The 27578-nt window shown below is 45.3% G+C and overlaps 1 protein-coding gene across 1 annotated transcript in view; it reads left to right on the forward strand.

Moving 5' to 3' along the window:
* LOC132399533 (disintegrin and metalloproteinase domain-containing protein 12-like) overlaps positions 1-27578 on the forward strand; it is a 59197-nt gene that overhangs the window by 20679 nt on the left and 10940 nt on the right. Inside the window, exons 11-12 of the mRNA XM_059979999.1 lie at positions 1955-2060; positions 3743-3820. Of these exons, the coding sequence (XP_059835982.1) occupies positions 1955-2060; positions 3743-3820 (184 nt within the window). The remainder of the gene's footprint in view (positions 1-1954; positions 2061-3742; positions 3821-27578) is intronic.

Consider the following 27578-nt stretch of genomic DNA (forward strand, 5'->3'; position numbering starts at 1 on the left):
AAAGAGAGCAGAATCTGCCCACCCACCCTTACGTATGCCTCTCCTATTGCTGTCAGGTCACCCCTCAGCCTCTTTCACTCCAGGGAAATTGAGCCCAGGCCATCAGATCTCTCCCTGTAACTAAAGTTCTCCAATCCAAGCATCCTGGTGAACCTCCTCTGCACCCTCTTCACTGCGAACACAACTTATGGCAACCAGAACTAAAGACAATACTCCAAGTGTAGTTTGAGCCAAGTTTTATGAAGTGACATCCCAACTTTCCTTATGAGGAAATGTTGAACGAGCCAGGATTCTGTTGAGCTGCTGTTGGTGGTTTATGCCCCAGTAGGGGTGATGGACCAATGTAGGTGATGCCCCAGTAGGAGTGGACCAAGCTTGGAGTACTGTGTTCAGTTCTGGTTGCCTCATTATAGGAAGTATGTGCAAGCTTTAGAGAGGGTGCAGAGGAGATTTACCAGGATGCTGCCTGGATTAGAGAGGGTACAGAGGTGATTTACCAGGATGCTGCCTGGATTAGAGAGGGTGCAGAGGAGATTTACCAGGATGCTGCCTGGATTAGAGAGGGTGCAGAGGAGATTTACCAGGATGCTGCCTGGATTAGAGAGGGTACAGAGGAGATTTACCAGGATGCTGCCTGGATTAGAGAGGGTACAGAGGAGATTTACCAGGATGCTGCCTGGATTAGAGAGGGTGCAGAGGAGATTTACCAGGATGCTGCCTGGATTAGAGAGGGTGCAGAGGAGATTTACCAGGATGCTGCCTGGATTAGAGAGGGTACAGAGGAGATTTACCAGGATGCTGCCTGGATTAGAGAGGGTACAGAGGAGATTTACCAGGATGCTGCCTGTATTGGAGAGGTTACAGAGGAGATTTACCAGGATGCTGCCTGGATTGGAGAGGGTACAGAGGAGATTTACCAGGATGCTGCCTGGATTGGAGAGGGTGCAGAGGAGATTTACCAGGATGCTGCCTGGATTAGAGAGGGTGCAGAGGAGATATACCAGGATGCTGCCCGGATTAGAGAGGGTGCAGAGGAGATTTACCAGGATGCTGCCTGGATTAGAGAGGGTGCAGAGGAGATTTACCAGGATGCTGCCTGGATTAGAGAGGGTGCAGAGGAGATTTACCAGGATGCTGCCTGGATTAGAGAGGGTGCAGAGGAGATTTACCAGGATGCTGCCTGGATTAGAGAGGGTGCAGAGGAGATTTACCAGGATGCTGCCTGGATTAGAGAGGGTGCAGAGGAGATTTACCAGGATGCTGCCTGGATTAGAGAGGGTGCAGAGGAGATTTACCAGGATGCTGCCTGGATTAGAGAGGGTGCAGAGGAGATTTACCAGGATGCTGCCTGGATTAGAGAGGGTGCAGAGGAGATTTACCAGGATGCTGCCTGGATTGGAGAGGGTGCAGAGGTGATTTACCAGGATGCTGCCTGGATTAGAGTCTTATGAGGATAGATTGAGTGAGCTAGAGCTTTTGGAGTGAAGGAGGATCAGAGGTGACTTGATGGAGGTGTATAAGATAAGAGGCATTAATAGTGTGGACAGCCAGCACTGTTTTCCCAGGGCAGAAATGGCTCGTATGAGAGGGCAGAATTTTAAGAGGCTGGTATGTCAGAGGTAGGCTTTTTTTTGATGCAGAGTGGTGGGAGAATGGAATGCCCTTCAAGAATTGGTAGTAGAAGCAGGTTCTGTACATTAGGGACGTTTAAAAGTCTCAGATATTCACATGGATGAAAGCAAAATGGTTATGCTGGAGGGAAGGGTTATCTTGATTTTACAGTAGGTTGAAGGGTTGGCACATCGTGGAGTGAAAGGTCTGTACTGTGCTGTACTCTTTTATACTTTCTGTCCTCGTCTGGTACAATCGAAGTTCTTTCGATTGCATTTTTATTAGTTTTTGATTTGAACTTTGCTGTTACATTCTCTTTGACCTTTGCCTTCCCATATTCCAGGGATTCCAGAGTGGAAAATGGGAGTTGGGCGCCTCCTGTGGCCCGAATGCGGTATAAACCTCCTGACCGAATACAGACAGAACTGAGGCCAGCCCTTACAGTCAAGGTAGGGCGGCACGACGCCGTTGCAGTTAGCGCAATTGCTTTACACCATTCACGATTGGGGTTAATTTCCTGCCGCCGTCTGTAAGGAGTTGCTACATTTTCCTTGTGACCATGTGGGTTTCCGCCGGGCGCTCTGGTTTTCTCCCACAGTCCAAAGACGCACAATTAGGGTTAGTGATGCTATGTTGGTACCAGAAACATGGTGACACTTGTAGGCTGCCCCCAGCACATCCTTGCTGATTTGAAATGATGCACATGAAGCATTTCACTGTAGCTTTCAACATAGATGACAAATAAAGTTAATCTTTATTGGAAGGTTGCTTATTAGTTGGTTTGTCTCGATGTGAATGAGGACTTTTGGGTGTCAGAGTGGCCCTATCTGTCTAAAAGTGATCTATCCCACTGTGGTAGTACTACAGGTGAACATCATTTCCCCCCCCCCCCCCCCCCCAGGTCCCACACAGTCCTGACAAGGAATGAGAGCATCCACGTGTTCCCTCCAACTCCAAGTCCAGCTAATGGCTCAAGAACAGATGCCATGGGTGAGTAACTCACCTCCTGACACCCCAAGATCTCTCCACTGTCGACAAGCCACAGGTCAGCATTGTGACAGGACACTCTCCAATCCCCTGGGTGGAGTTAGTCCATACACTCAACATCCACCACATTACCTCTCCCCATCTCCAAGGCACAGATCAGGAGTGTGAAGCAACTCTCCCCACTTCCGTGTGGAGTTAGTCCATACACTCAACATCCACCACATTACCTCTCCCCATCTCCAAGGCACAGATCAGGAGTGTGAAGCAACTCTCCCCACTTCCCTGGGTGGAGCTAGTCCATGCACTCAACATCCACCATATTATAAACACAAGAAATTCTACAGATGCTGGAAATCCAGAGCAACACACACAATGTTGGAGGAACTCAGCAGGTTAGGCAGCATCTATGGAAATAAATAAACAGTCAACAATTCAGGCCGAAACCCTTCATCAGGACTGGAAGGGAAGGGGGAGGAAGATAGACTAAGATGGGGGATAGAATCCGCCACATTACCCCCTCTCCTCCCATCTACAAGGCACAGGTCAGGAGTGTGATGGGACATTCCCCAGTTTCCTGGGTGAGTGTGGCTCCAAGCTCTCAGGAATCTTGACACTATCTGGTACAAAACAACCAGCTTGATCGGCTTCTGGCAAAACCCAACCCCCCCCCCCCCCCACCCGCCCCAGTTATTCCCTCCCTCCACCACAGTGGGTGTAGTGTTCACACTGTGTTTCTCTCCCGGCATACTCTGACTGCTACTCCTGAACCCGCCACCTCTCCCGCCAAGGGGTATGCCACCACCTACAGGTTCCCCCCCCACCCCCCACCATCCTGACTGGGAAATACATCAGCAGTTCCTTCACAGTCTCCGGGTCTGAATCCCAGAGATCTCTCCCCAACAGCACAATGGGAGTCCTTGCCCCACATGGACTGTGGCCGGAGATGATGGGTCACTTCCCACACCCTCTTAAGGGGGCGATAAGTGTCCGCTTGCTTCCATTTGCTCGTCTTTCCCTCACCTGCCATTGATTGTGTAAGATCATTAATGTTGCTTGTCTAATCAAGGCCTCCATGAGGCAGTCTCTTCTAGTTTTTTTCCCCTGTCCGTGTGCTTTAGTGTAATTTCTCTTTCCCTCCTCACAGCCTGTCCCTCATCCACCCTCAAGATCTGCGCCACCTACAATGCCTCTTCCGCCTGACCCTATGGTGAATTCTGGCCAGGTAACCACCATGTGACTCGCTGGGTGCGTTTGATTGGACGAGAGGGGCTGGGGAAGGGAGGTGGGTGGGGTTTTGTGGAGATGGACAAGCCAAGATAACGAGGGTTGGAGGGAAGTCCTTAGCGCTTTCAGATACCTCGGTCACTGAGGTGCCCGGAACACACTTCCACCTCCCTCCAGCTCTGCTGGTTGGGTGCGTACATCTGGGGAGGGAGCCAGATGTGGCACTCAGGATATCTTGAGGAGAAGTGGATGAATCCACTATCTGAGGTTGCTTGATGACTTTAGATGGATCCCATGACGAGGTGAAACAGGATTGCATTTCCAATAGATGTGGTGTCATACAGAATGGAAACAGACCTTTTGACCCAGCAGCCATGACTCCCAGCACAGAAACAGGGCCTATAGCCCAACTCAACTCATCCAGACAAGATTCCCATCCAAGCTAGTCCCATTTTCCTGTGCTTGGCCCATACCCCTCTAACAACATTTAATCAACACTTGGACAGGTACACGGATAGGAAAGGTTGAATGTACCTGCTCATCCATCTCGTTACTTACACACGATCTGCCCTCTGGGTGAAGGAGTTGCCCCTCAAGTCCCCTTTAAAATCTTTTGTCTTTTAACTCAAACCTGTGCCCTTTGGTTCCATTACCCCAGGAAAGAAGACTGAGTGCGTCTCCCTATCCATACCCCTCGTGACCTCTGTAAGGTCATTCAAGGAGGAATAAAGTCCAGCCTCTCCCTAAACTCATACCTTTGCGTTGGTAATATCCTCGTAAATTCTGTTGAGTGTGGGTTTTCATTGATTCTACTATAGTTCTTTGTTCTACTGTGAATGCGGGCAAGTAGATGAATCTCAGTGTAGTGTATACGTACTTTGATAATAAATTTACTTTCCATCTCCTCTGCACACTTTCCAGCTTAATTACATCTTGTGACCAAATCTGTGTACGACTCTCCCAAGTGCAGTCACGACATCCCAACTCCTGTCCTCAAAACCTGACTGCTGAAGGCCAGCATGCCAAGCATCCTTGTCGCTCTTGTGAGATGGGACTACCGCAGTGGTTCCCAACCTTTCTATGCTCCACACCCCTAGGAAATGTTTAATTAATGTTCTCACCCCCTACAAAAGTAATATCACAATTGAAGATGAAGAAGTCTAATTTCTAATTTTTGAACCACATACAATACTGCGGGTGAACAAATTGAACTTAAAAAAAATAAGCTTTTAACTCAGTGCATAAAATACAAATATAAATTGAGCAATTAGATTCTAATTTATCCAGAAAAAATTGTAAACAGTAAAATCAATCCCATTTGTTAACATAAAATTCAATGACTTCTTTGCTCCTGCTTCTCATTCATGATTTGGTCAAAACGTGGAACTTTCTTGCTGACTGCGATCCGCAGGTCTGCCTGTGGATTCAGGCGATTCCTAGATTTTGTCTTGATTGACAAAAGAGAACTGAATCCAGATTCACACAAGTATGTTGTTGCAAATGGAATGAGGACACGCACTGCTTTTCCACCAAGTCTTGGGAATATACCCAGCGCTGCACACCAAAACTCCTCCAAAGTCTTGCTTTCAAATTGCATTTGAAGAGCTCGATTTGTCCGCAAATCAATAAGATCTTCCTTCAGCTCTTCATCATCTGACATTTTCTCCAGATTGTAGGAATATGGATTCATGATCCATTCTTCTGAAATCTTCAGGTCTCCAGCAGCAAAATATCCATCAAACGATTCTGACAGCATTTCCAAATGAGCCACAATTTCTTCATGCACAGTAGGAGTTATGGATCCAGCATCATCAACCCTCTCTTTTAGTGAAGGAAAATTTGAGAGACTGCCTCTTTCCATCCTTCGCCAAAGACATAACTTTTCTTTGAAGGCATTCAACTTTTCACAAGCCTTCAATATGTTTATCCCTTTTCCTTGAAGAGAAACACTCAGGTCATTCATACAAGTGAAAATGTCAGCTAAGTAAGCCAGCATTTGGGCGAATTCCTGTGATTCCATTGCCCCAACTAGATCACATTCACACTCCTCCAGAAAAACTTCGATTTCTTCCCGCAGTTCAAAGAGGCGGGTTAAAGCTTGTCCTCGTGACAACCAACTGACTTCTGTGTGGAAAAGCAAAACTGAATGCTCACTTCTCAGATCCTCACAAAGTGATTTGAAGATGCGATGGTTCAAAGCATGCCCCCGATCCAGTTGATGATCTTCACACAAGTATCAAGGACTTCCTTCAAATTTGAAGGCAATGTTTTTGATGCCAAAGCATGTCGATGAAGAAAACAATGGGTGACTTGCAAGTCTGGAATCTCCTTTTTCATCAATGCAGAAAAGCCAGATTTATTTCCAAGCATTGCAGGTGCCCTGTCAGTGCACACAGAACCAATGAGTTTGATATCTAAATCATGTTTGGCAAAGAAGTCTTTCACCAGCTGCATCACATCCTTTGCAGCTGTGTTTGTTTTCAGATCTTTACAAAAGAGAAAGTATTCCTTCACAGCACCATCATTGATATACCTCACTAATGTGATGAGTTGACTACAACTGGAGACATCAGTTGACTCATCCAACTGAACACAGATTTTAAGAGGACTAGCTCTGACATCTGAGATGACTTGGTCCAAAATATCTTCACTCAAATCACTGATTCGGTTGTGAATGATAGGGGCACCTGTTCAAATTTTTTTCTTGCTTCTTTGCCCACGATAATTGTTGCCATTTCCAGTGCACATGGCTTGATGAGATCTTCCTCAATTGTATGGGGCTTCTTGGATTTGGCTACTTCATACGCCACTTGGTTTGAAGCAGGAAGTAGTGGTTTTTTATCAGAAACAAATCCTAATTTTGGAAGAGTTCCTTGTGAATCAAAACGAGCTCTTTTGATTTTCAATGACCCAACATCATGTCCCTCAACATCAGCTCCGCCATGCTTGTTCTTGAAGTGCTCTTGAAGCTTGGATGGCTTCAGATTTCAGTTGGAAAACACAACACTACAAAGAATGCACTGGGGTTTTTGCAAGCCATCATTTCTTGTTGTGCGAGTGAAACCAAAGCACACATCGTCATCATTCCATTTCCTTTTTTTTTTGACATGATGAAGGGTTAAGGGTAAAGAGAAAAATATGAGCTAATATGAGGAAAACTATAAGTCAGGGATGACCGTTTTACTCAACCAGACATGCTTATAGCAAAGTGTAGCGAGAAATACGCTTTTGAATATTATATTACGACAATATCTGCGGTTACGCCAAGATAAATCATCAGGTGGAAATGCTACGGGGACGCAATGCGACTTATTAGGCTACTCTCTACTGAATTTACACATCTATTTCCAATGATTACCAGAGATATGAACTCCAATCAGACAATTCAAAGTCCTTGGTGCTAACCATGATACCTCCTCAACTAACACAATTCAAAATTATCAACGATTCAAGAAGAAACCTTTTAAGAGAAAAAAACCTTTGAAAATCAAAAACTTCTTTAATGCATTGAGACAAATACGACTTCAGCTGCTTTTTATCAAAATGCGGCTTTTTAAAATTTTATAATTGAATAGTTTACCTACTGTCTGCGGGTTTGGTTTTACCACGAAGTCATTACTCAATGGTTGATTTTGGCATAATGGGATGATTTTTAACTCTGAGATGTAACCTTCCAGCTAACATTGATGAGACTCCTCAACTCTGAGGGGTAACTTCCCAGATAACAGTCAGAAATCTGATGTCAGAGGGATAATATAGTTGTGTTCATGGACTGACAGAAATCTGATTACAGAGGGATGGTGAGGTATTGTTCATGGGTTCATGGACTGTCAGAAATCTGATGACAGAGGGATAGAGATGTGTTGTTCATGGGTTCATAAACTGTCAGAAATCTGATGACAGAGGGATATTGATGTATTGTTCATGGATGGCCAAATCTGATGACAGGGATAGTGAGGCGTTTTTCATGGATGTCAGAAATCTGATGACAGAGGGATAGTGAGGTGGTGTTCATGGACTATTCAGAAATCTGATGTCAGAGGGATAGTGAGGAGTTGTTCATGGACTGTCAGAAATCTGATGACAGAGGGATAGTGTGGTGGTGTTCATGGACTGTCAGAAATCTGATGGTAGACGGGTAGTGAGGTGGTGTTCATGGACTGTCAGAAATCTGATGGTAGAGAGATAGTGTGGTGGAGTTCATGGACTGTCAGAAATCTGATGACAGAGGGATTGTGAGGTGGTGTTAATGGACTGTCAGAAATCTGATGGTAGACGGGTAGTGAGGTGGTGTTCATGGACGGTCAAAAATCTGATGACAGAAGGATAGTGAGGTGTTGTTCATGGGTTCATGGACTGTCAGAAATCTGATGACAGAGGGATATTGAGGTGGTGTTAATGGACTGCCAGAAATCTGATGGTAGACGGTAGTGAGGAGGTGGTCATGGACAGTCAGAAATCTGTTGACAGAGGGATAGTGATGTGTTGTTTATGGATGGTCAAATCTGATGACAGGGATAGTGAGGCGTTTTTCATGGATGTCAGAAATCTGATGACAGAAGGATGGTGAGGTGGTGTTCATGGACTGCCAGAAGTCTGATGACAGAGGGATAGTGTAGTGGTGTTCATGGACTGTCAGAAAGCTGATGTCAGAGGGATAGTGAGGTGTTCATGGACTGTCAGAAATCTGATGACAGAGGGATAGTGAGGTGTTGTTCATGGACTGTCAGAAATCTGATGACAGAGGAATAGTGAGGTGGTGTTCATGGACAGTCAGAAATCTGATGGTAGAGAGATAGTGAGGTGGTGTTCATGGATTGTTCAGAAACCTGATGACAGTCGGGTAGTGAGGTGGTGTTCTTGGACAGTCAGAAATTTGATGACGGGGATAGTGAGTTGGTGTTCATGAAATGTCAGAAATCTGATGACAGAGGAATAGTGAGGTGGTGTTCATGGACTGTCAGAAATCTGATGTCAGAGGGATAATATAGTTGTGTTCATGGACTGACAGAAATCTGATTAGAGAGGGATGGTGAGGTATTGTTCATGGGATCATGGACTGTCAGAAATCTGATGACAGAGGGATAGTGAGGTGAAGTTCATGGACTGTCAGAAATCTGATGACAGAGGGATAGTGATGTATTGTTCATGGATGGCCAAATCTGATGACAGGGATAGTGAGGCGTTTTTCATGGATGTCAGAAATCTGATGACAGAAGGATGGTGAGGTGGTGTTCATGGACTGCCAGAAGTCTGATGGCAGAGGGATAGTGAGGTGTTGTTCATGGACTGTCAGAAATCTGATGACAGGGACACTGTGGTGTTGTTCATGGACTGTAAGAAATCTGATGGCAGAGGGATAGTGAGGTGTTGTTTATGCACAGTCAGAAAACCGCAGACAGAGGGATAGTGAGGTATTGTTATTGGGTTCATGGACTGTCTGAAATCTGATGGTAGATGGATAGTGAGGTGGTGTTCATGGACTGTCAGAAATCTGATGACAGAGGGACAGTGAAGTGGTGTTCATGGATGGTCAAATCTGATGACGGATAGTGAGGCGTTTTTCATGGACTGTCAGAAATCTGATGACAGATGGGTAGTGAGGTGGTGTTCATGGACAGTCAGAAATCTGATGACAGAGGGATAGGGAAGTGGTGTTCATGGGTTCATGGACTGTCAGGAATCTGATGGCAGAGGGATAGTGAGGTGGTGTTCATAGACTGTCAGAAATCTGATGGTAGACGGGTAGTGAGGTGGTGTTCATGGACAGTCAGAAATGTGATGACGGGTATAGTGAGTTGGTGTTCATGGACTGTCAGAAATCTGATGACAGAGGGATAGTGAGGTGGTGTTCATGGAATGTCAGAAATCTGATGACAGAGGGATAGTGAGGTGGTGTTCATGGAATGTCAGAAATCTGATGACAGAGGGATAGTGGGGTGGTGTTCATGGAATGTCAGAAATCTGATGACAGAGGGATAGTGAGGTGGTGATCATGGAATGTCAGAAATCTGATGACAGGAATAGTGAGGTGGTGTTCATGGACTGTCAGAAATCTGATGGTAGAGAGATAGTGAGGTGGTGTTCATGGACAGTCAGAAATGTGATGACGGGGATAGTGAGTTGGTGTTCATGGAATGTCAGAAATCTGATGACAGGGATAGTGATGTGTTGTTCATGGGTTCATAAACTGTCAGAAATCTGATGACAGAGGGATATTGATGTATTGTTCATGGATGGCCAAATCTGATGATAGGAATAGTGAGGCGTTTTTCATGGATGTCAGAAATCTGATGACAGAGGGATAGTGAGGTGTTGTTCATGCACTGTCAGAAATCTGATGACAGAGGGATAGTGAGGAGTTGTTCATGGTCTGTCGGAAATCTGATGACAGAGGGATAGTGAGGTGGTGCTCATGGACTGTCAGAAATCTGATGACAGAGGGATAGTGAGGTGTTGTTCATGGACTGTCAGAAATTTGATGACGGGGATAGTGAGTTGTTGTTCATGGTCTGTCGGAAATCTGATGACAGAGGGATAGTGAGGTGTTGTTCATGGACTGTCAGAAATCTGATGGTAGACGGGTAGTGAGGTGGGGTTCATGGACAGTCAGAAATTTGATGACGGGGATAGTGAGTTGGTGTTCATGAAATGTCAGAAATCTGATGACAGAGGGATAGTGAGGTGGTGTTCATGGAATGTCAGAAATCTGATGACAGGAATAGTGAGGTGGTGTTCATGGACTGTCAGAAATCTGATGACAGGGATAGTGATGTGTTGTTCATGGGTTCATAAACTGTCAGAAATCTGATGACAGAGGGATATTGATGTATTGTTCATGGATGGCCAAATCTGATGATAGGAATAGTGAGGCGTTTTTCATGGATGTCAGAAATCTGATGACAGAGGGATAGTGAGGTGTTGTTCACGGTGTGTTAATGGACTGTTCAGAAATCTAATGTCAGAGGGATAGTGAGGTGTTGTTCATGGTCTGTCGGAAATCTGATGACAGAGGGATAGTGAGGTGGTGTTCATGCACTGTCAGAAATCTGATGACAGAGGGATAGTGAGGAGTTGTTCATGGTCTGTCGGAAATCTGATGACAGAGGGATAGTGAGGTGGTGTTCATGGACTGTCAGAAATCTGATGACAGAGGGATAGTGAGGTGTTGTTCATGGACTGTCAGAAATCTGATGACAGAGGGATAGTGAGGTGTTGTTCATGGACTGTCAGAAATCTGATGACAGAGGGATAGTGAGGTGTTGTTCATGGACTGCCAGAAATCTGATGACGGAGGGATAGTGAGGTGGTGTTGATGGGTTAATGGATTGTCACAAGTCTGATGGGAGAGGGATAGTGACGTGGTGTCCATGAACTGTTCAGAAATCTGATGACAGAAGGATGGTGAGGTGGTGTTCATGGACAGTCAGAAATGTGATGACGGGGATAGTGAGTTGGTGTTCATGGAATGTCAGAAATCTGATGACAGACGGGTAGTGAGGTGGTCATGGGTTCATGGACTGTCAGAAATCTGATGACAGAGGGATAATGAGGTGGTGTTCATGGGTTCATGGACTGTCAGAAATCTGATGACAGAGGGACAGTGAAGTGGTGTTCATGGACTGTTTAGAAATCTGATGACAGAGCGATAGTGAGGTGGTGTTAATGGTTTCATACACTGTCAGAAATGTGGGGATAGAGGGATAGTGAGGTTGTGTTCATGGACTATTCAGAAATCTGATGACATAGGGATAGTGAAGTGGTGTTCATGGGTTCATGGACTGTCAGCAATCTGATGACAGAGGGATAGTGAGGTGGTGTTAACGGACTGTCAGAAACTGATGGTAGACGGGTAGTCAGGTGTTGTTCATGGACAGTCAGAAATGTGATGACGGGTATAGTGAGTTGGTGTTCATGGAATGTCAGAAATCTGATAACAGAGGAATAGTGAGGTGTTGTTCATGGGTTAAAGGACTGTCAGAAATCTGATGACAGAGGGATAGTGAGGTGTTGTTCATGGACTGTCAGAAATCTGATGACAGAGGGATAGTGAGGTGTTGTTCATGGACTGTCAGAAATCGAAAGGCAGAGGGATAGTGAGGTGTTGTTCAGTGGTTCATGGACTGCCAGAAATCTGATGACGGAGGGATAGTGAGGTGGTGTTGATGGGTTAATGGATTGTCACAAGTCTGATGGGAGAGGGATAGTGACGTGGTGTCCATGAACTGTTCAGAAATCTGATGACAGAAGGATGGTGAGGTGTTGTTCATGGACAGTCAGAAATCTGATGTCAGAAGGATAGTGAGGTGTTGTTCATGGACTGTCAGAAATCTGATGACAGAGGGATAGTGAGGTGTTGTTCATGGACTGTCAGTAATCTGATGACAGAGGGATAGTGAGGTGTTGTTATTGGGTTCATGGACTGTCTGAAATCTGATGGTAGATGGATAGTGAGGTGGTGTTCATGGACTGTCAGAAATCTGATGACAGAGGGATAGTGAGGTGGTGTTCATGGGCTGTCAGAAATCTGATGACAGAGGGATAGTGAGGAGTTGTTCATGGTCTGTCGGAAATCTGATGACAGAGGGATAGTGAGGTGGTGTTCATGGACTGTCAGAAATCTGATGTCAGAGGGATAGTGAGGTGTTGTTCATGGACTGTCAGAAATCGAAAGGCAGAGGGATAGTGAGGTGTTGTTCAGTGGTTCATGGACTGCCAGAAATCTGATGACGGAGGGATAGTGAGGTGGTGTTGATGGGTTAATGGATTGTCACAAGTCTGATGGGAGAGGGATAGTGACGTGGTGTCCATGAACTGTTCAGAAATCTGATGACAGAAGGATGGTGAGGTGGTGTTCATGGACAGTCAGAAATGTGATGACGGGGATAGTGAGTTGGTGTTCATGGAATGTCGGAAATCTGATGACAGACGGGTAGTGAGGTGGTCATGGGTTCATGGACTGTCAGAAATCTGATGACAGAGGGATAATGAGGTGGTGTTCATGGGTTCATGGACTGTCAGAAATCTGATGACAGAGGGACAGTGAAGTGGTGTTCATGGACTGTTTAGAAATCTGATGACAGAGCGATAGTGAGGTGGTGTTAATGGTTTCATACACTGTCAGAAATGTGGGGATAGAGGGATAGTGAGGTTGTGTTCATGGACTATTCAGAAATCTGATGACATAGGGATAGTGAAGTGGTGTTCATGGGTTCATGGACTGTCAGCAATCTGATGACAGAGGGTTAGTGAGGTGGTGTTAACGGACTGTCAGAAACTGATGGTAGACGGGTAGTCAGGTGTTGTTCATAGACAGTCAGAAATGTGATGACGGGTATAGTGAGTTGGTGTTCATGGAATGTCAGAAATCTGATAACAGAGGAATAGTGAGGTGTTGTTCATGGGTTAAAGGACTGTCAGAAATCTGATGACAGAGGGATAGTGAGGTGTTGTTCATGGACTGTCAGAAATCTGATGACAGAGGGATAGTGAGGTGTTGTTCATGGACTGTCAGAAATCGAAAGGCAGAGGGATAGTGAGGTGTTGTTCAGTGGTTCATGGACTGCCAGAAATCTGATGACGGAGGGATAGTGAGGTGGTGTTGATGGGTTAATGGATTGTCACAAGTCTGATGGGAGAGGGATAGTGACGTGGTGTCCATGAACTGTTCAGAAATCTGATGACAGAAGGATGGTGAGGTGTTGTTCATGGACAGTCAGAAATCTGATGTCAGAAGGATAGTGAGGTGTTGTTCATGGACTGTCAGAAATCTGATGACAGAGGGATAGTGAGGTGTTGTTCATGGACTGTCAGTAATCTGATGACAGAGGGATAGTGAGGTGTTGTTATTGGGTTCATGGACTGTCTGAAATCTGATGGTAGATGGATAGTGAGGTGGTGTTCATGGACTGTCAGAAATCTGATGACAGAGGGATAGTGAGGTGGTGTTCATGGGCTGTCAGAAATCTGATGACAGAGGGATAGTGAGGAGTTGTTCATGGTCTGTCGGAAATCTGATGACAGAGGGATAGTGAGGTGGTGTTCATGGACTGTCAGAAATCTGATGACAGAGGGATAGTGAGGTGTTGTTCATGGACTGTCAGAAATCGAAAGGCAGAGGGATAGTGAGGTGTTGTTCAGTGGTTCATGGACTGCCAGAAATCTGATGACGGAGGGATAGTGAGGTGGTGTTGATGGGTTAATGGATTGTCACAAGTCTGATGGGAGAGGGATAGTGACGTGGTGTCCATGAACTGTTCAGAAATCTGATGACAGAAGGATGGTGAGGTGGTGTTCATGGACAGTCAGAAATGTGATGACGGGGATAGTGAGTTGGTGTTCATGGAATGTCAGAAATCTGATGACAGACGGGTAGTGAGGTGGTCATGGGTTCATGGACTGTCAGAAATCTGATGACAGAGGGATAATGAGGTGGTGTTCATGGTCTGTCGGAAATCTGATGACAGAGGGATAATGAGGTGATGTTCATGGGTTCATGGACTGTCAGAAATCTGATGACAGAGGGACAGTGAAGTGGTGTTCATGGACTGTTTAGAAATCTGATGACAGAGCGATAGTGAGGTGGTGTTAATGGTTTCATACACTGTCAGAAATGTGGGGATAGAGGGATAGTGAGGTTGTGTTCATGGACTATTCAGAAATCTGATGACATAGGGATAGTGAAGTGGTGTTCATGGGTTCATGGACTGTCAGCAATCTGATGACAGAGGGATAGTGAGGTGGTGTTAACGGACTGTCAGAAACTGATGGTAGACGGGTAGTCAGGTGTTGTTCATGGACAGTCAGAAATGTGATGACGGGTATAGTGAGTTGGTGTTCATGGAATGTCAGAAATCTGATAACAGAGGAATAGTGAGGTGTTGTTCATGGGTTAAAGGACTGTCAGAAATCTGATGACAGAGGGATAGTGAGGTGTTGTTCATGGACTGTCAGAAATCTGATGACAGAGGGATAGTGAGGTGTTGTTCATGGACTGTCAGAAATCGAAAGGCAGAGGGATAGTGAGGTGTTGTTCAGTGGTTCATGGACTGCCAGAAATCTGATGACGGAGGGATAGTGAGGTGGTGTTGATGGGTTAATGGATTGTCACAAGTCTGATGGGAGAGGGATAGTGACGTGGTGTCCATGAACTGTTCAGAAATCTGATGACAGAAGGATGGTGAGGTGGTGTTCATGGACAGTCAGAAATCTGATGTCAGAAGGATAGTGAGGTGTTGTTCATGGACTGTCAGAAATCTGATGACAGAGGGATAGTGAGGTGTTGTTCATGGACTGTCAGTAATCTGATGACAGAGGGATAGTGAGGTGTTGTTATTGGGTTCATGGACTGTCTGAAATCTGATGGTAGATGGATAGTGAGGTGGTGTTCATGGACTGTCAGAAATCTGATGACAGGGATAGTGAGGTGGTGTTCATGGGCTGTCAGAAATCTGATGACAGAGGGATAGTGAGGTATTGTTCATGGACTGTCAGTAATCTGATGACAGAGGGATAGTGAGGTGTTGTTATTGGGTTCATGGACTGTCTGAAATCTGATGGTAGATGGATAGTGAGGTGGTGTTCATGGACTGTCAGAAATCTGATGACAGAGGGATAGTGAGGTGGTGTTCATGGGCTGTCAGAAATCTGATGACAGAGGGATAGTGAGGTGGTGGTCATGGACTGTCAGAAATCGAAAGGCAGAGGGATAGTGAGGTGTTGTTCAGTGGTTCATGGACTGCCAGAAATCTGATGACGGAGGGATAGTGAGGTGGTGTTGATGGGTTAATGGATTGTCACAAGTCTGATGGGAGAGGGATAGTGACGTGGTGTCCATGAACTGTTCAGAAATCTGATGACAGAAGGATGGTGAGGTGGTGTTCATGGACAGTCAGAAATCTGATGTCAGAGGGATAGTGAGGTGTTGTTCATGGACTGTCAGAAATCTGATGACAGAGGGATAGTGAGGTGTTGTTCATGGACTGTCAGTAATCTGATGACAGAGGGATAGTGAGGTGTTGTTATTGGGTTCATGGACTGTCAGAAATCTGATGACAGAGGGATAGTGAGGTGTTGTTATTGGGTTCATGGACTGTCAGAAATCTGATGACAGAGGGATAGTGAGGTGTTGTTCATGGACTGTCAGTAATCTGATGACAGAGGGATAGTGAGGTGTTGTTATTGGGTTCATGGACTGTCAGAAATCTGATAACAGAGGGATAGTGAGGTGGTGTTCATGGACTGTCAGAAATCTGATGTCAGAGGGATAGTGAGGTGTTTTTTATGGACTGTCAGAAATCTGATGACAGAGGGATAGTGAGGTGTTGTTCATGGACTGTCTGAAATCTGATGGTAGATGGATAGTGAGGTGGGGTTCATGGACTGTCAAAAATCTGATGACAGACTGACAGTGAGGTGTTGTTTATGCACTGTCAGAAATCTGATGACAGAGGGATAGTGAGGTGGTGGTCATGGACTGTCAGAAATCGAAAGGCAGAGGGATAGTGAGGTGTTGTTCAGTGGTTCATGGACTGCCAGAAATCTGATGACGGAGGGATAGTGAGGTGGTGTTGATGGGTTAATGGATTGTCACAAGTCTGATGGGAGAGGGATAGTGACGTGGTGTCCATGAACTGTTCAGAAATCTGATGACAGAAGGATGGTGAGGTGGTGTTCATGGACAGTCAGAAATGTGATGACGGGGATAGTGAGTTGGTGTTCATGGAATGTCAGAAATCTGATGACAGAAGGATGGTGAGGTGTTGTTCATGGACTGTCAGAAATCTGATCCCAGAGGGATAATGAGGTGATGTTCATGGGTTCATGGACTGTCAGAAATCTGATGACAGAGGGACAGTGAAGTGGTGTTCGTGGACTGTTTAGAAATCTGATGACAGAGCGATAGTGAGGTGGTGTTAATGGTTTCATACACTGTCAGAAATGTTGGGATAGAGGGATAGTATGGTGGTGTTCATGGACTGTTGAGAAAACTGATGACAGGGATAGTGAAGTGGTGTTCATGGGTTCATGGACTGTCAGCAATCTGATGGCAGAGGGATAGTGAGGTGGTGTTAATGGTTTCATACACTGTCAGAAATGTGGGGATAGAGGGATAGTATGGTGGTGTTCATGGACTGTTGAGAAAACTGATGACAGGAATAGTGAGGTGGTGTTCATGGACTGTCAGAAATCTGATGACAGGGATAGTGATGTGTTGTTCATGGGTTCATAAACTGTCAGAAATCTGATGACAGAGGGATATTGATGTATTGTTCATGGATGGCCAAATCTGATGACAGGAATAGTGAGGCGTTTTTCATGGATGTCAGAAATCTGATGACAGAGGGATAGTGAGGTGTTGTTCATGGACTGTCAGAAATCTGATGACAGAGGGATAGTGAGGAGTTGTTCATGGACTGTCAGAAATCTGATGACAGAGGGATAATGAGGTGGTGTTCATGGTCTGTCGGAAATCTGATGACAGAGGGATAGTGAGGTGTTGTTCATGGACTGTCGGATATCTGATGACAGAGGGACAGTGAGGTGTTGTTCATGGACTGTCGGAAATCTGATGACAGAGGGATAGTGAGGTGTTGTTCATGGACTGTCGGAAATCTGATGACAGAGGGATAGTGAGGTGTTGTTCATGGACTGTCAGAAATCTGATGACAGAGGGAAAGTGAGGTCTTGTTATTGGGTTCATAGACTGTCTGAAATCTGATGGTAGATGGATAGTGAGGTGGGGTTCGTGGACTGTCAAAAATCTGATGACAGACTGACAGTGAGGTGTTGTTTATGCACTGTCAGAAATCTGATGACAGAGGGATAGTGAGGTGGTGTTCCTGGACTGTCAGAAGTCTGATGGCAGAGGGATAGTGAGGTGTTGTTTATGCACAGTCAGAAAACCGCAGACAGAGGGATAGTGAGGTATTGTTATTGGGTTCATGGACTGTCTGAAATCTGATGGTAGATGGATAGTGAGGTGGTGTTCATGGACTGTCTGAAATCTGATGACAGAGGGACAGTGAAGTGGTGTTCATGGATGGTCAAATCTGATGACAGGGATAGTGAGGCGTTTTTCATGGACTGTCAGAAATCTGATGACAGACGTGTAGTGAGGTGGTGTTCATGGACAGTCAGAAATCTGATGACAGAGGGATAGTGAGGTGGTGTTCATAGACTGTCAGAAATCTGATGGTAGACAGGTAGTGAGGTGGTGTTCATGGACAGTCAGAAATGTGATGACGGGTATAGTGAGTTGGTGTTCATGGACTGTCAGAAATCTGATGACAGAGGGATAGTGAGGTGGTCATGGAATGTCAGAAATCTGATGACAGGAATAGTGAGGTGGTGTTCATGGACTGTCAGAAATCTGATGACAGACGGGTAGTGAGTTGGTGTTCATGGAATGTCAGAAATCTGATGACAGGGATAGTGATGTGTTGTTCATGGGTTCATAAACTGTCAGAAATCTGATGACAGAGGGATATTGATGTATTGTTCATGGATGGCCAAATCTGATGACAGGAATAGTGAGGCGTTTTTCATGGATGTCAGAAATCTGATGACAGAGGGATAGTGAGGTGTTGTTCATGGACTGTCAGAAATCTGATGACAGAGGGATAGTGAGGTGTTGTTCATGCACTGTCAGAAATCTGATGACAGAGGGATAGTGAGGAGTTGTTCATGGACTGTCAGAAATCTGATGACAGAGGGATAATGAGGTGGTGTTCATGGTCTGTCGGAAATCTGATGACAGAGGGATAGTGAGGTGTTGTTCATGGACTGTCAGAAATCTGATGACAGAGGGACAGTGAGGTGTTGTTCATGGACTGTCAGTAATCTGATGACAGAGGGAAAGTGTGGTCTTGTTATTGGGTTCATAGACTGTCTGAAATCTGATGGTAGATGGATAGTGAGGTGGGGTTCGTGGAATGTCAAAAATCTGATGACAGACTGACAGTGAGGTGTTGTTTATGCACTGTCAGAAATCTGATGACAGAGGGATAGTGAGGTGGTGGTCATGGACTGTCAGAAATCTGATGACAGAGGGATAGTGAGGTGTTGTTCATGGACTGTCAGAAATCTGATGACAGAGGGACAGTGAGGTGTTGTTCATGGACTGTCAGTAATCTGATGACAGAGGGAAAGTGAGGTGTTGTTATTGGGTTCATAGACTGTCTGAAATCTGATGGTAGATGGATAGTGAGGTGGGGTTCGTGGAATGTCAAAAATCTGATGACAGACTGACAGTGAGGTGTTGTTTATGCACTGTCAGAAATCTGATGACAGAGGGATAGTGAGGTGGTGGTCATGGACTGTCAGAAATCGAAAGGCAGAGGGATAGTGAGGTGTTGTTCAGTGGTTCATGGACTGCCAGAAATCTGATGACGGAGGGATAGTGAGGTGGTGTTGATGGGTTAATGGATTGTCACAAGTCTGATGGGAGAGGGATAGTGACGTGGTGTCCATGAACTGTTCAGAAATCTGATGACAGAAGGATGGTGAGGTGGTGTTCATGGACAGTCAGAAATGTGATGACGGGGATAGTGAATTGGTGTTCATGGAATGTCAGAATTCTGATGACAGACGGGTAGTGAGGTGGTGTTCATGGGTTCATGGACTGTCAGAAATCTGATGACAGAGGGATAGTGTGGTAATGTTCATGGACTGTCAGAAATCGAAAGGCAGAGGGATATTGAGGTGTTGTCATGGACTGTAAGAAATCTGATGACAGAGGGATAGTGAGGTGGTGTTCATGGGTTCATGGACTGTCGGAAATCTGATGACAGAGGGACAGTGAAGTGGTGTTCATGGACTGTTTAGAAATCTGATGACAGAGCGATAGTGAGGTGGTGTTAATGGTTTCATACACTGTCAGAAATGTGAGGGTAGAGGGATAGTATGGTGGTGTTCATGGACTGTTGAGAAAACTGATGACAGGGATAGTGCGATGTTGTTCATGGGTTCATGGACTGTCAGAAATCTGATGACAGAAGGATGGTGAGGTTGTGTTCATGGTTTCATACACTGTCAGAAATGTGGGGATAGAGGGATAGTGAGGTTGTGTTCATGGACTATTCAGAAATCTGATGACAGAGGGATAGTGAAGTGGTGTTCATGGGTTCATGGACTGTCAGCAATCTGATGACAGAGGGATAGTGAGGTGGTGTTAACGGACTGTCAGAAACTGATGGTAGACGGGTAGTCAGGTGGTGTTCATAGACAGTCAGAAATGTGATGACGGGTATAGTGAGTTGGTGTTCATGGAATGTCAGAAATCTGATGTCAGAGGGATAATATGGTTGTGTTCATGGACTGACAGAAATCTGTTGACTGCGGGATAGTCAGGTGTTGTTCGTGGGTTCATGGACTGTCAGAAATCTGATGGTATAGGGATAGTGAGGTGGTGTTCATGGGTTCATGGATTGTTAGAAATCTGATGACTGAGTTATAGTGAGGTGTTGTTCATAGACTGTCAGAAATCTGATGACAGGGATAGTGAGGTGTTGTTCATGGACTGTCAGAAATCTGATGACAGAGGGATAGTGAGGTGTTGTTCATGGGTTCATGGACTGTCAGAAATCTGATGGTACAGGGATAGTGAGGTGGTGCTCATGGGTTCGTGGACTGTTCAGAAATCTGATGGTAGAGGGATAGTGAGGTGGTGTTCATGGATTGTCAGATATCTGATGACGGGTATAGTGAGGTGGTGTTCATTTACTGTCGGAAATCTGATGAGAGCGGGATAGTGAGGTGGTGTTCATTGACTGTCAAAAATCTGATGACAGAGGGATAGTGAGGTGGTGTTAATGGGTTCATACACTCTCAGAAATCTGAGGGTAGAGGGATAGTAAGGTGGTGTTCATGGACTGTTGAGAAAACTGATTACAGAGGGATAGTGAGGTGTTGTTTATGGATGGTCAAATCTGATGACAGGGATAGTGAGGCGTTTTTCATGGATGTCAGAAACCTGATGACAGAAGGATGGTGAGGTGGTGTTCATAGACTGTCAGAAATCTGATGTCAGAGGGATAGTGAGGTGGTGTTAATGGACTGTCAGAAATCTGATGGTAGACGGGTAGTGAGGTGGTGTTCATGGACAGTCAGAAATCTGATGACAGAGGGATAGGGAAGTGGTGTTCATGGGTTCATGGACTGTCAGAAATCTGATGGCAGAGGGATAATATGGTTGTGTTCATGGACAGTCAGAAATCTGATGGTAGACGGGTAGTGAGGTGGGGTTCATGGACAGTCAGAAATGTGATGACGGGTATAGTGAGTTGGTGTTCATGGAATGTCAGAAATCTGATGACAGAGGAATAGTGAGGTTGTGTTCATGGACTGTCAGAAATCTGATGTCAGAGGGATAATATGGTTGTGTTCATGGACTGACAGAAATCTGATTACAGAGGTATGGTGAGGTATTGCTCATGGGTTCATGGACTGTCTGAAATCTGATGACAGAGGGATATTGATGTATTGTTCATGGATGGCCAAATCTGATGACAGGGATAGTGAGGCGTTTTTCATGGATGTCAGAAATCTGATGACAGAAGGATGGTGAGGTGGTGTTCCTGGACTGCCAGAAGTCTGATGGCAGAGGAAAAGTGAGGTATTGTTCATCGGTTCATAGACTGTCAGAGATCTGATGACAGAGGGATAGTGAGGTGGTGTTCATGGACTATTCAGAAATCTTATGACAGAGGGATAGTGAAGTGGTGTTCATGGACTGTTGAGAAAACTGATGGCAGATGGATAGTCAGGTGTTGTTCACGGACTGTCAGAAATCTGATGACAGGGATAGTGAGGTGTTGTTCATGCACTGTCAGAAAACTGATGTCAGAGGGATAGTGAGGTGTTGTTCATGGGTTCGTGGACTGTTCAGAAATCTGATGGTAGAGGGATAGTGAGGTGATGTTCATGGACTGTCAGAAATCTGATGACAGAGAGATAGTGATGTGGTGTTCATGGATTGTTCAGAAACCTGATGACAGTCGGGTAGTGAGGTGGTGTTCATAGACTGTCAGAAATCTGATGACAGAGGGATAGTGAGGTGTTGTTCATGCACTGTCAGAAATCTGATGGTAGAGGGATAGTAAGGTGATGTTCATGGACTGTCAGGAGACTGATGACAGAGGGATAGTGAGTTGTTGTTCATGGACTGTCAGAAATCTGATGACAGCGGGATAGTGAGGTGTTGTTCGTGGGTTCATGGACTGTCAGAAATCTGATGGTAGAGGGATAGTGAGGTGGTGTTCTTGGACTGTCAGAAATCTGATGACAGAGGGATAGTGATGTGTTGTTCATGGGTTCATAAACTGTCAGAAATCTGATGACAGAGGGATACTGATGTATTCTTCATGGATGGCCAAATCTGATGACAGGGATAGTGAGGCGATTTTCATAGATGTCAGAAATCTGATGACAGAAAGATGGTGAGGTGGTGTTCATGGACTGCCAGAAGTCTGATGGCAGAGGGATAATGTAGTGGTGTTCATGGCCTGTCAGAAATCTGATGACAGGGATAGTGAGGAGTTGTTCATGGACTGTCAGAAATCTGATGACAGAGGGATAGTGACATGGTGTTGATGGGTTCATAGACTGTCAGACATCTGAGGGTAGAGGGATAGTGAGGTGGTGTTCATGGACTGTCAGAAATCTGATGACAGAGGGATAGTGATGTGTTGTTCATGGATGGTCTAATCTGATGACAGGGATAGTGAGGCGTTTTTCATGGAATCTGATGACAGAGGAATAGTGAAGTGGTGTTCATGGACTGTCAGAAATCTGATGGGAGAAGGGTAGTGAGGTAGGGTTCATGGACTGTCGGAAATCTGATGACAGAGGGATAGTGAGGTGTTGTTCATGGACTGTCAGAAATCTGATGACAGAGGGAAAGTGAGGTCTTGTTATTGGGTTCATAGACTGTCTGAAATCTGATGGTAGATGGATAGTGAGGTGGGGTTCGTGGACTGTCAAAAATCTGATGACAGACTGACAGTGAGGTGTTGTTTATGCACTGTCAGAAATCTGATGACAGAGGGATAGTGAGGTGGTGTTCCTGGACTGTCAGAAGTCTGATGGCAGAGGGATAGTGAGGTGTTGTTTATGCACAGTCAGAAAACCGCAGACAGAGGGTTAGTGAGGTATTGTTAATGGGTTCATACACTCTCAGAAATCTGAGGGTAGAGGGATAGTAAGGTGGTGTTCATGGACTGTTGAGAAAACTGATGACAGAGGGATAGTGAGGTGTTGTTTATGGATGGTCAAATCTGATGACAGGGATAGTGAGGCGTTTTTCATGGATGTCAGAAACCTGATGACAGAAGGATGGTGAGGTGGTGTTCATGGACTGCCAGAAGTCTGATGACAGAGGGACAGTGAGATGTTGTTCATGGGTTCATAGACTGTCAGAAATCTGATGTCAGAGGGATAGTGAGGTGGTGTTAATGGACTGTCAGAAATCTGATGGTAGACGGGTAGTGAGGTGGTGTTCATGGACAGTCAGAAATCTGATGACAGAGGGATAGGGAAGTGGTGTTCATGGGTTCATGGACTGTCAGAAATCTGATGGCAGAGGGATAATATGGTTGTGTTCATGGACAGTCAGAAATCTGATGGTAGACGGGTAGTGAGGTGGGGTTCATGGACAGTCAGAAATGTGATGACGGGTATAGTGAGTTGGTGTTCATGGAATGTCAGAAATCTGATGACAGAGGAATAGTGAGGTTGTGTTCATGGACTGTCAGAAATCTGATGTCAGAGGGATAATATGGTTGTGTTCATGGACTGACAGAAATCTGATTACAGAGGTATGGTGAGGTATTGCTCATGGGTTCATGGACTGTCTGAAATCTGATGACAGAGGGATATTGATGTATTGTTCATGGATGGCCAAATCTGATGACAGGGATAGTGAGGCGTTTTTCATGGATGTCAGAAATCTGATGACAGAAGGATGGTGAGGTGGTGTTCCTGGACTGCCAGAAGTCTGATGGCAGAGGAAAAGTGAGGTATTGTTCATCGGTTCATAGACTGTCAGAGATCTGATGACAGAGGGATAGTGAGGTGTTGTTCATGCACTGTCAGAAATCTGATGACAGAGGGATAGTGAGGAGTTGTTCATGGACTGTCAGAAATCTGATGACAGAGGGATAATGAGGTGGTGTTCATGGTCTGTCGGAAATCTGATGACAGAGGGATAGTGAGGTGTTGTTCATGGACTGTCGGAAATCTGATGACAGAGGGACAGTGAGGTGTTGTTCATGGACTGTCGGAAATCTGATGACAGAGGGATAGTGAGGTGTTGTTCATGGACTGTCGGAAATCTGATGACAGAGGGATAGTGAGGTGTTGTTCATGGACTGTCAGAAATCTGATGACAGAGGGAAAGTGAGGTCTTGTTATTGGGTTCATAGACTGTCTGAAATCTGATGGTAGATGGATAGTGAGGTGGTGTTCATGGACAGTCAGAAATCTGATGACAGAGGGATAGTGAGGTGGTGTTCATAGACTGTCAGAAATCTGATGGTAGACAGGTAGTGAGGTGGTGTTCATGGACAGTCAGAAATGTGATGACGGGTATAGTGAGTTGGTGTTCATGGACTGTCAGAAATCTGATGACAGAGGGATAGTGAGGTGGTCATGGAATGTCAGAAATCTGATGACAGGAATAGTGAGGTGGTGTTCATGGACTGTCAGAAATCTGATGACAGACGGGTAGTGAGTTGGTGTTCATGGAATGTCAGAAATCTGATGACAGGGATAGTGATGTGTTGTTCATGGGTTCATAAACTGTCAGAAATCTGATGACAGAGGGATATTGATGTATTGTTCATGGATGGCCAAATCTGATGACAGGAATAGTGAGGCGTTTTTCATGGATGTCAGAAATCTGATGACAGAGGGATAGTGAGGTGTTGTTCATGGACTGTCAGAAATCTGATGACAGAGGGATAGTGAGGTGTTGTTCATGCACTGTCAGAAATCTGATGACAGAGGGATAGTGAGGAGTTGTTCATGGACTGTCAGAAATCTGATGACAGAGGGATAATGAGGTGGTGTTCATGGTCTGTCGGAAATCTGATGACAGAGGGATAGTGAGGTGTTGTTCATGGACTGTCAGAAATCTGATGACAGAGGGACAGTGAGGTGTTGTTCATGGACTGTCAGTAATCTGATGACAGAGGGAAAGTGAGGTGTTGTTATTGGGTTCATAGACTGTCTGAAATCTGATGGTAGATGGATAGTGAGGTGGGGTTCGTGGAATGTCAAAAATCTGATGACAGACTGACAGTGAGGTGTTGTTTATGCACTGTCAGAAATCTGATGACAGAGGGATAGTGAGGTGGTGGTCATGGACTGTCAGAAATCGAAAGGCAGAGGGATAGTGAGGTGTTGTTCAGTGGTTCATGGACTGCCAGAAATCTGATGACGGAGGGATAGTGAGGTGGTGTTGATGGGTTAATGGATTGTCACAAGTCTGATGGGAGAGGGATAGTGACGTGGTGTCCATGAACTGTTCAGAAATCTGATGACAGAAGGATGGTGAGGTGGTGTTCATGGACAGTCAGAAATGTGATGACGGGGATAGTGAATTGGTGTTCATGGAATGTCAGAATTCTGATGACAGACGGGTAGTGAGGTGGTGTTCATGGGTTCATGGACTGTCAGAAATCTGATGACAGAGGGATAGTGTGGTAATGTTCATGGACTGTCAGAAATCGAAAGGCAGAGGGATATTGAGGTGTTGTCATGGACTGTAAGAAATCTGATGACAGAGGGATAGTGAGGTGGTGTTCATGGGTTCATGGACTGTCGGAAATCTGATGACAGAGGGACAGTGAAGTGGTGTTCATGGACTGTTTAGAAATCTGATGACAGAGCGATAGTGAGGTGGTGTTAATGGTTTCATACACTGTCAGAAATGTGAGGGTAGAGGGATAGTATGGTGGTGTTCATGGACTGTTGAGAAAACTGATGACAGGGATAGTGCGATGTTGTTCATGGGTTCATGGACTGTCAGAAATCTGATGACAGAAGGATGGTGAGGTTGTGTTCATGGTTTCATACACTGTCAGAAATGTGGGGATAGAGGGATAGTGAGGTTGTGTTCATGGACTATTCAGAAATCTGATGACAGAGGGATAGTGAAGTGGTGTTCATGGGTTCATGGACTGTCAGCAATCTGATGACAGAGGGATAGTGAGGTGGTGTTAACAGACTGTCAGAAACTGATGGTAGACGGGTAGTCAGGTGGTGTTCATAGACAGTCAGAAATGTGATGACGGGTATAGTGAGTTGGTGTTCATGGAATGTCAGAAATCTGATGTCAGAGGGATAATATGGTTGTGTTCATGGACTGACAGAAATCTGTTGACTGCGGGATAGTCAGGTGTTGTTCGTGGGTTCATGGACTGTCAGAAATCTGATGGTATAGGGATAGTGAGGTGGTGTTCATGGGTTCATGGATTGTTAGAAATCTGATGACTGAGTTATAGTGAGGTGTTGTTCATAGACTGTCAGAAATCTGATGACAGGGATAGTGAGGTGTTGTTCATGCACTGTCAGAAATCTGATGACAGAGGGATAGTGAGGTGTTGTTCGTGGGTTCATGGACTGTCAGAAATCTGATGGTACAGGGATAGTGAGGTGGTGCTCATGGGTTCGTGGACTGTTCAGAAATCTGATGGTAGAGGGATAGTGAGGTGGTGTTCATGGATTGTCAGATATCTGATGACGGGTATAGTGAGGTGGTGTTCATTTACTGTCGGAAATCTGATGAGAGCGGGATAGTGAGGTGGTGTTCATTGACTGTCAAAAATCTGATGACAGAGGGATAGTGAGGTGGTGTTAATGGGTTCATACACTCTCAGAAATCTGAGGGTAGAGGGATAGTAAGGTGGTGTTCATGGACTGTTGAGAAAACTGATGACAGAGGGATAGTGAGGTGTTGTTTATGGATGGTCAAATCTGATGACAGGGATAGTGAGGCGTTTTTCATGGATGTCAGAAACCTGATGACAGAAGGATGGTGAGGTGGTGTTCATGGACTGCCAGAAGTCTGATGACAGAGGGACAGTGAGATGTTGTTCATGGGTTCATAGACTGTCAGAAATCTGATGTCAGAGGGATAGTGAGGTGGTGTTAATGGACTGTCAGAAATCTGATGGTAGACGGGTAGTGAGGTGGTGTTCATGGACAGTCAGAAATCTGATGACAGAGGGATAGGGAAGTGGTGTTCATGGGTTCATGGACTGTCAGAAATCTGATGGCAGAGGGATAATATGGTTGTGTTCATGGACAGTCAGAAATCTGATGGTAGACGGGTAGTGAGGTGGGGTTCATGGACAGTCAGAAATGTGATGACGGGTATAGTGAGTTGGTGTTCATGGAATGTCAGAAATCTGATGACAGAGGAATAGTGAGGTTGTGTTCATGGACTGTCAGAAATCTGATGTCAGAGGGATAATATGGTTGTGTTCATGGACTGACAGAAATCTGATTACAGAGGTATGGTGAGGTATTGCTCATGGGTTCATGGACTGTCTGAAATCTGATGACAGAGGGATATTGATGTATTGTTCATGGATGGCCAAATCTGATGACAGGGATAGTGAGGCGTTTTTCATGGATGTCAGAAATCTGATGACAGAAGGATGGTGAGGTGGTGTTCCTGGACTGCCAGAAGTCTGATGGCAGAGGAAAAGTGAGGTATTGTTCATCGGTTCATAGACTGTCAGAGATCTGATGAC

The sequence above is a fragment of the Hypanus sabinus genome, chromosome 9, assembly GCF_030144855.1.
Source record: "Hypanus sabinus isolate sHypSab1 chromosome 9, sHypSab1.hap1, whole genome shotgun sequence".
In the NCBI taxonomy this organism is placed as follows: Eukaryota; Metazoa; Chordata; class Chondrichthyes; order Myliobatiformes; family Dasyatidae; genus Hypanus; species Hypanus sabinus.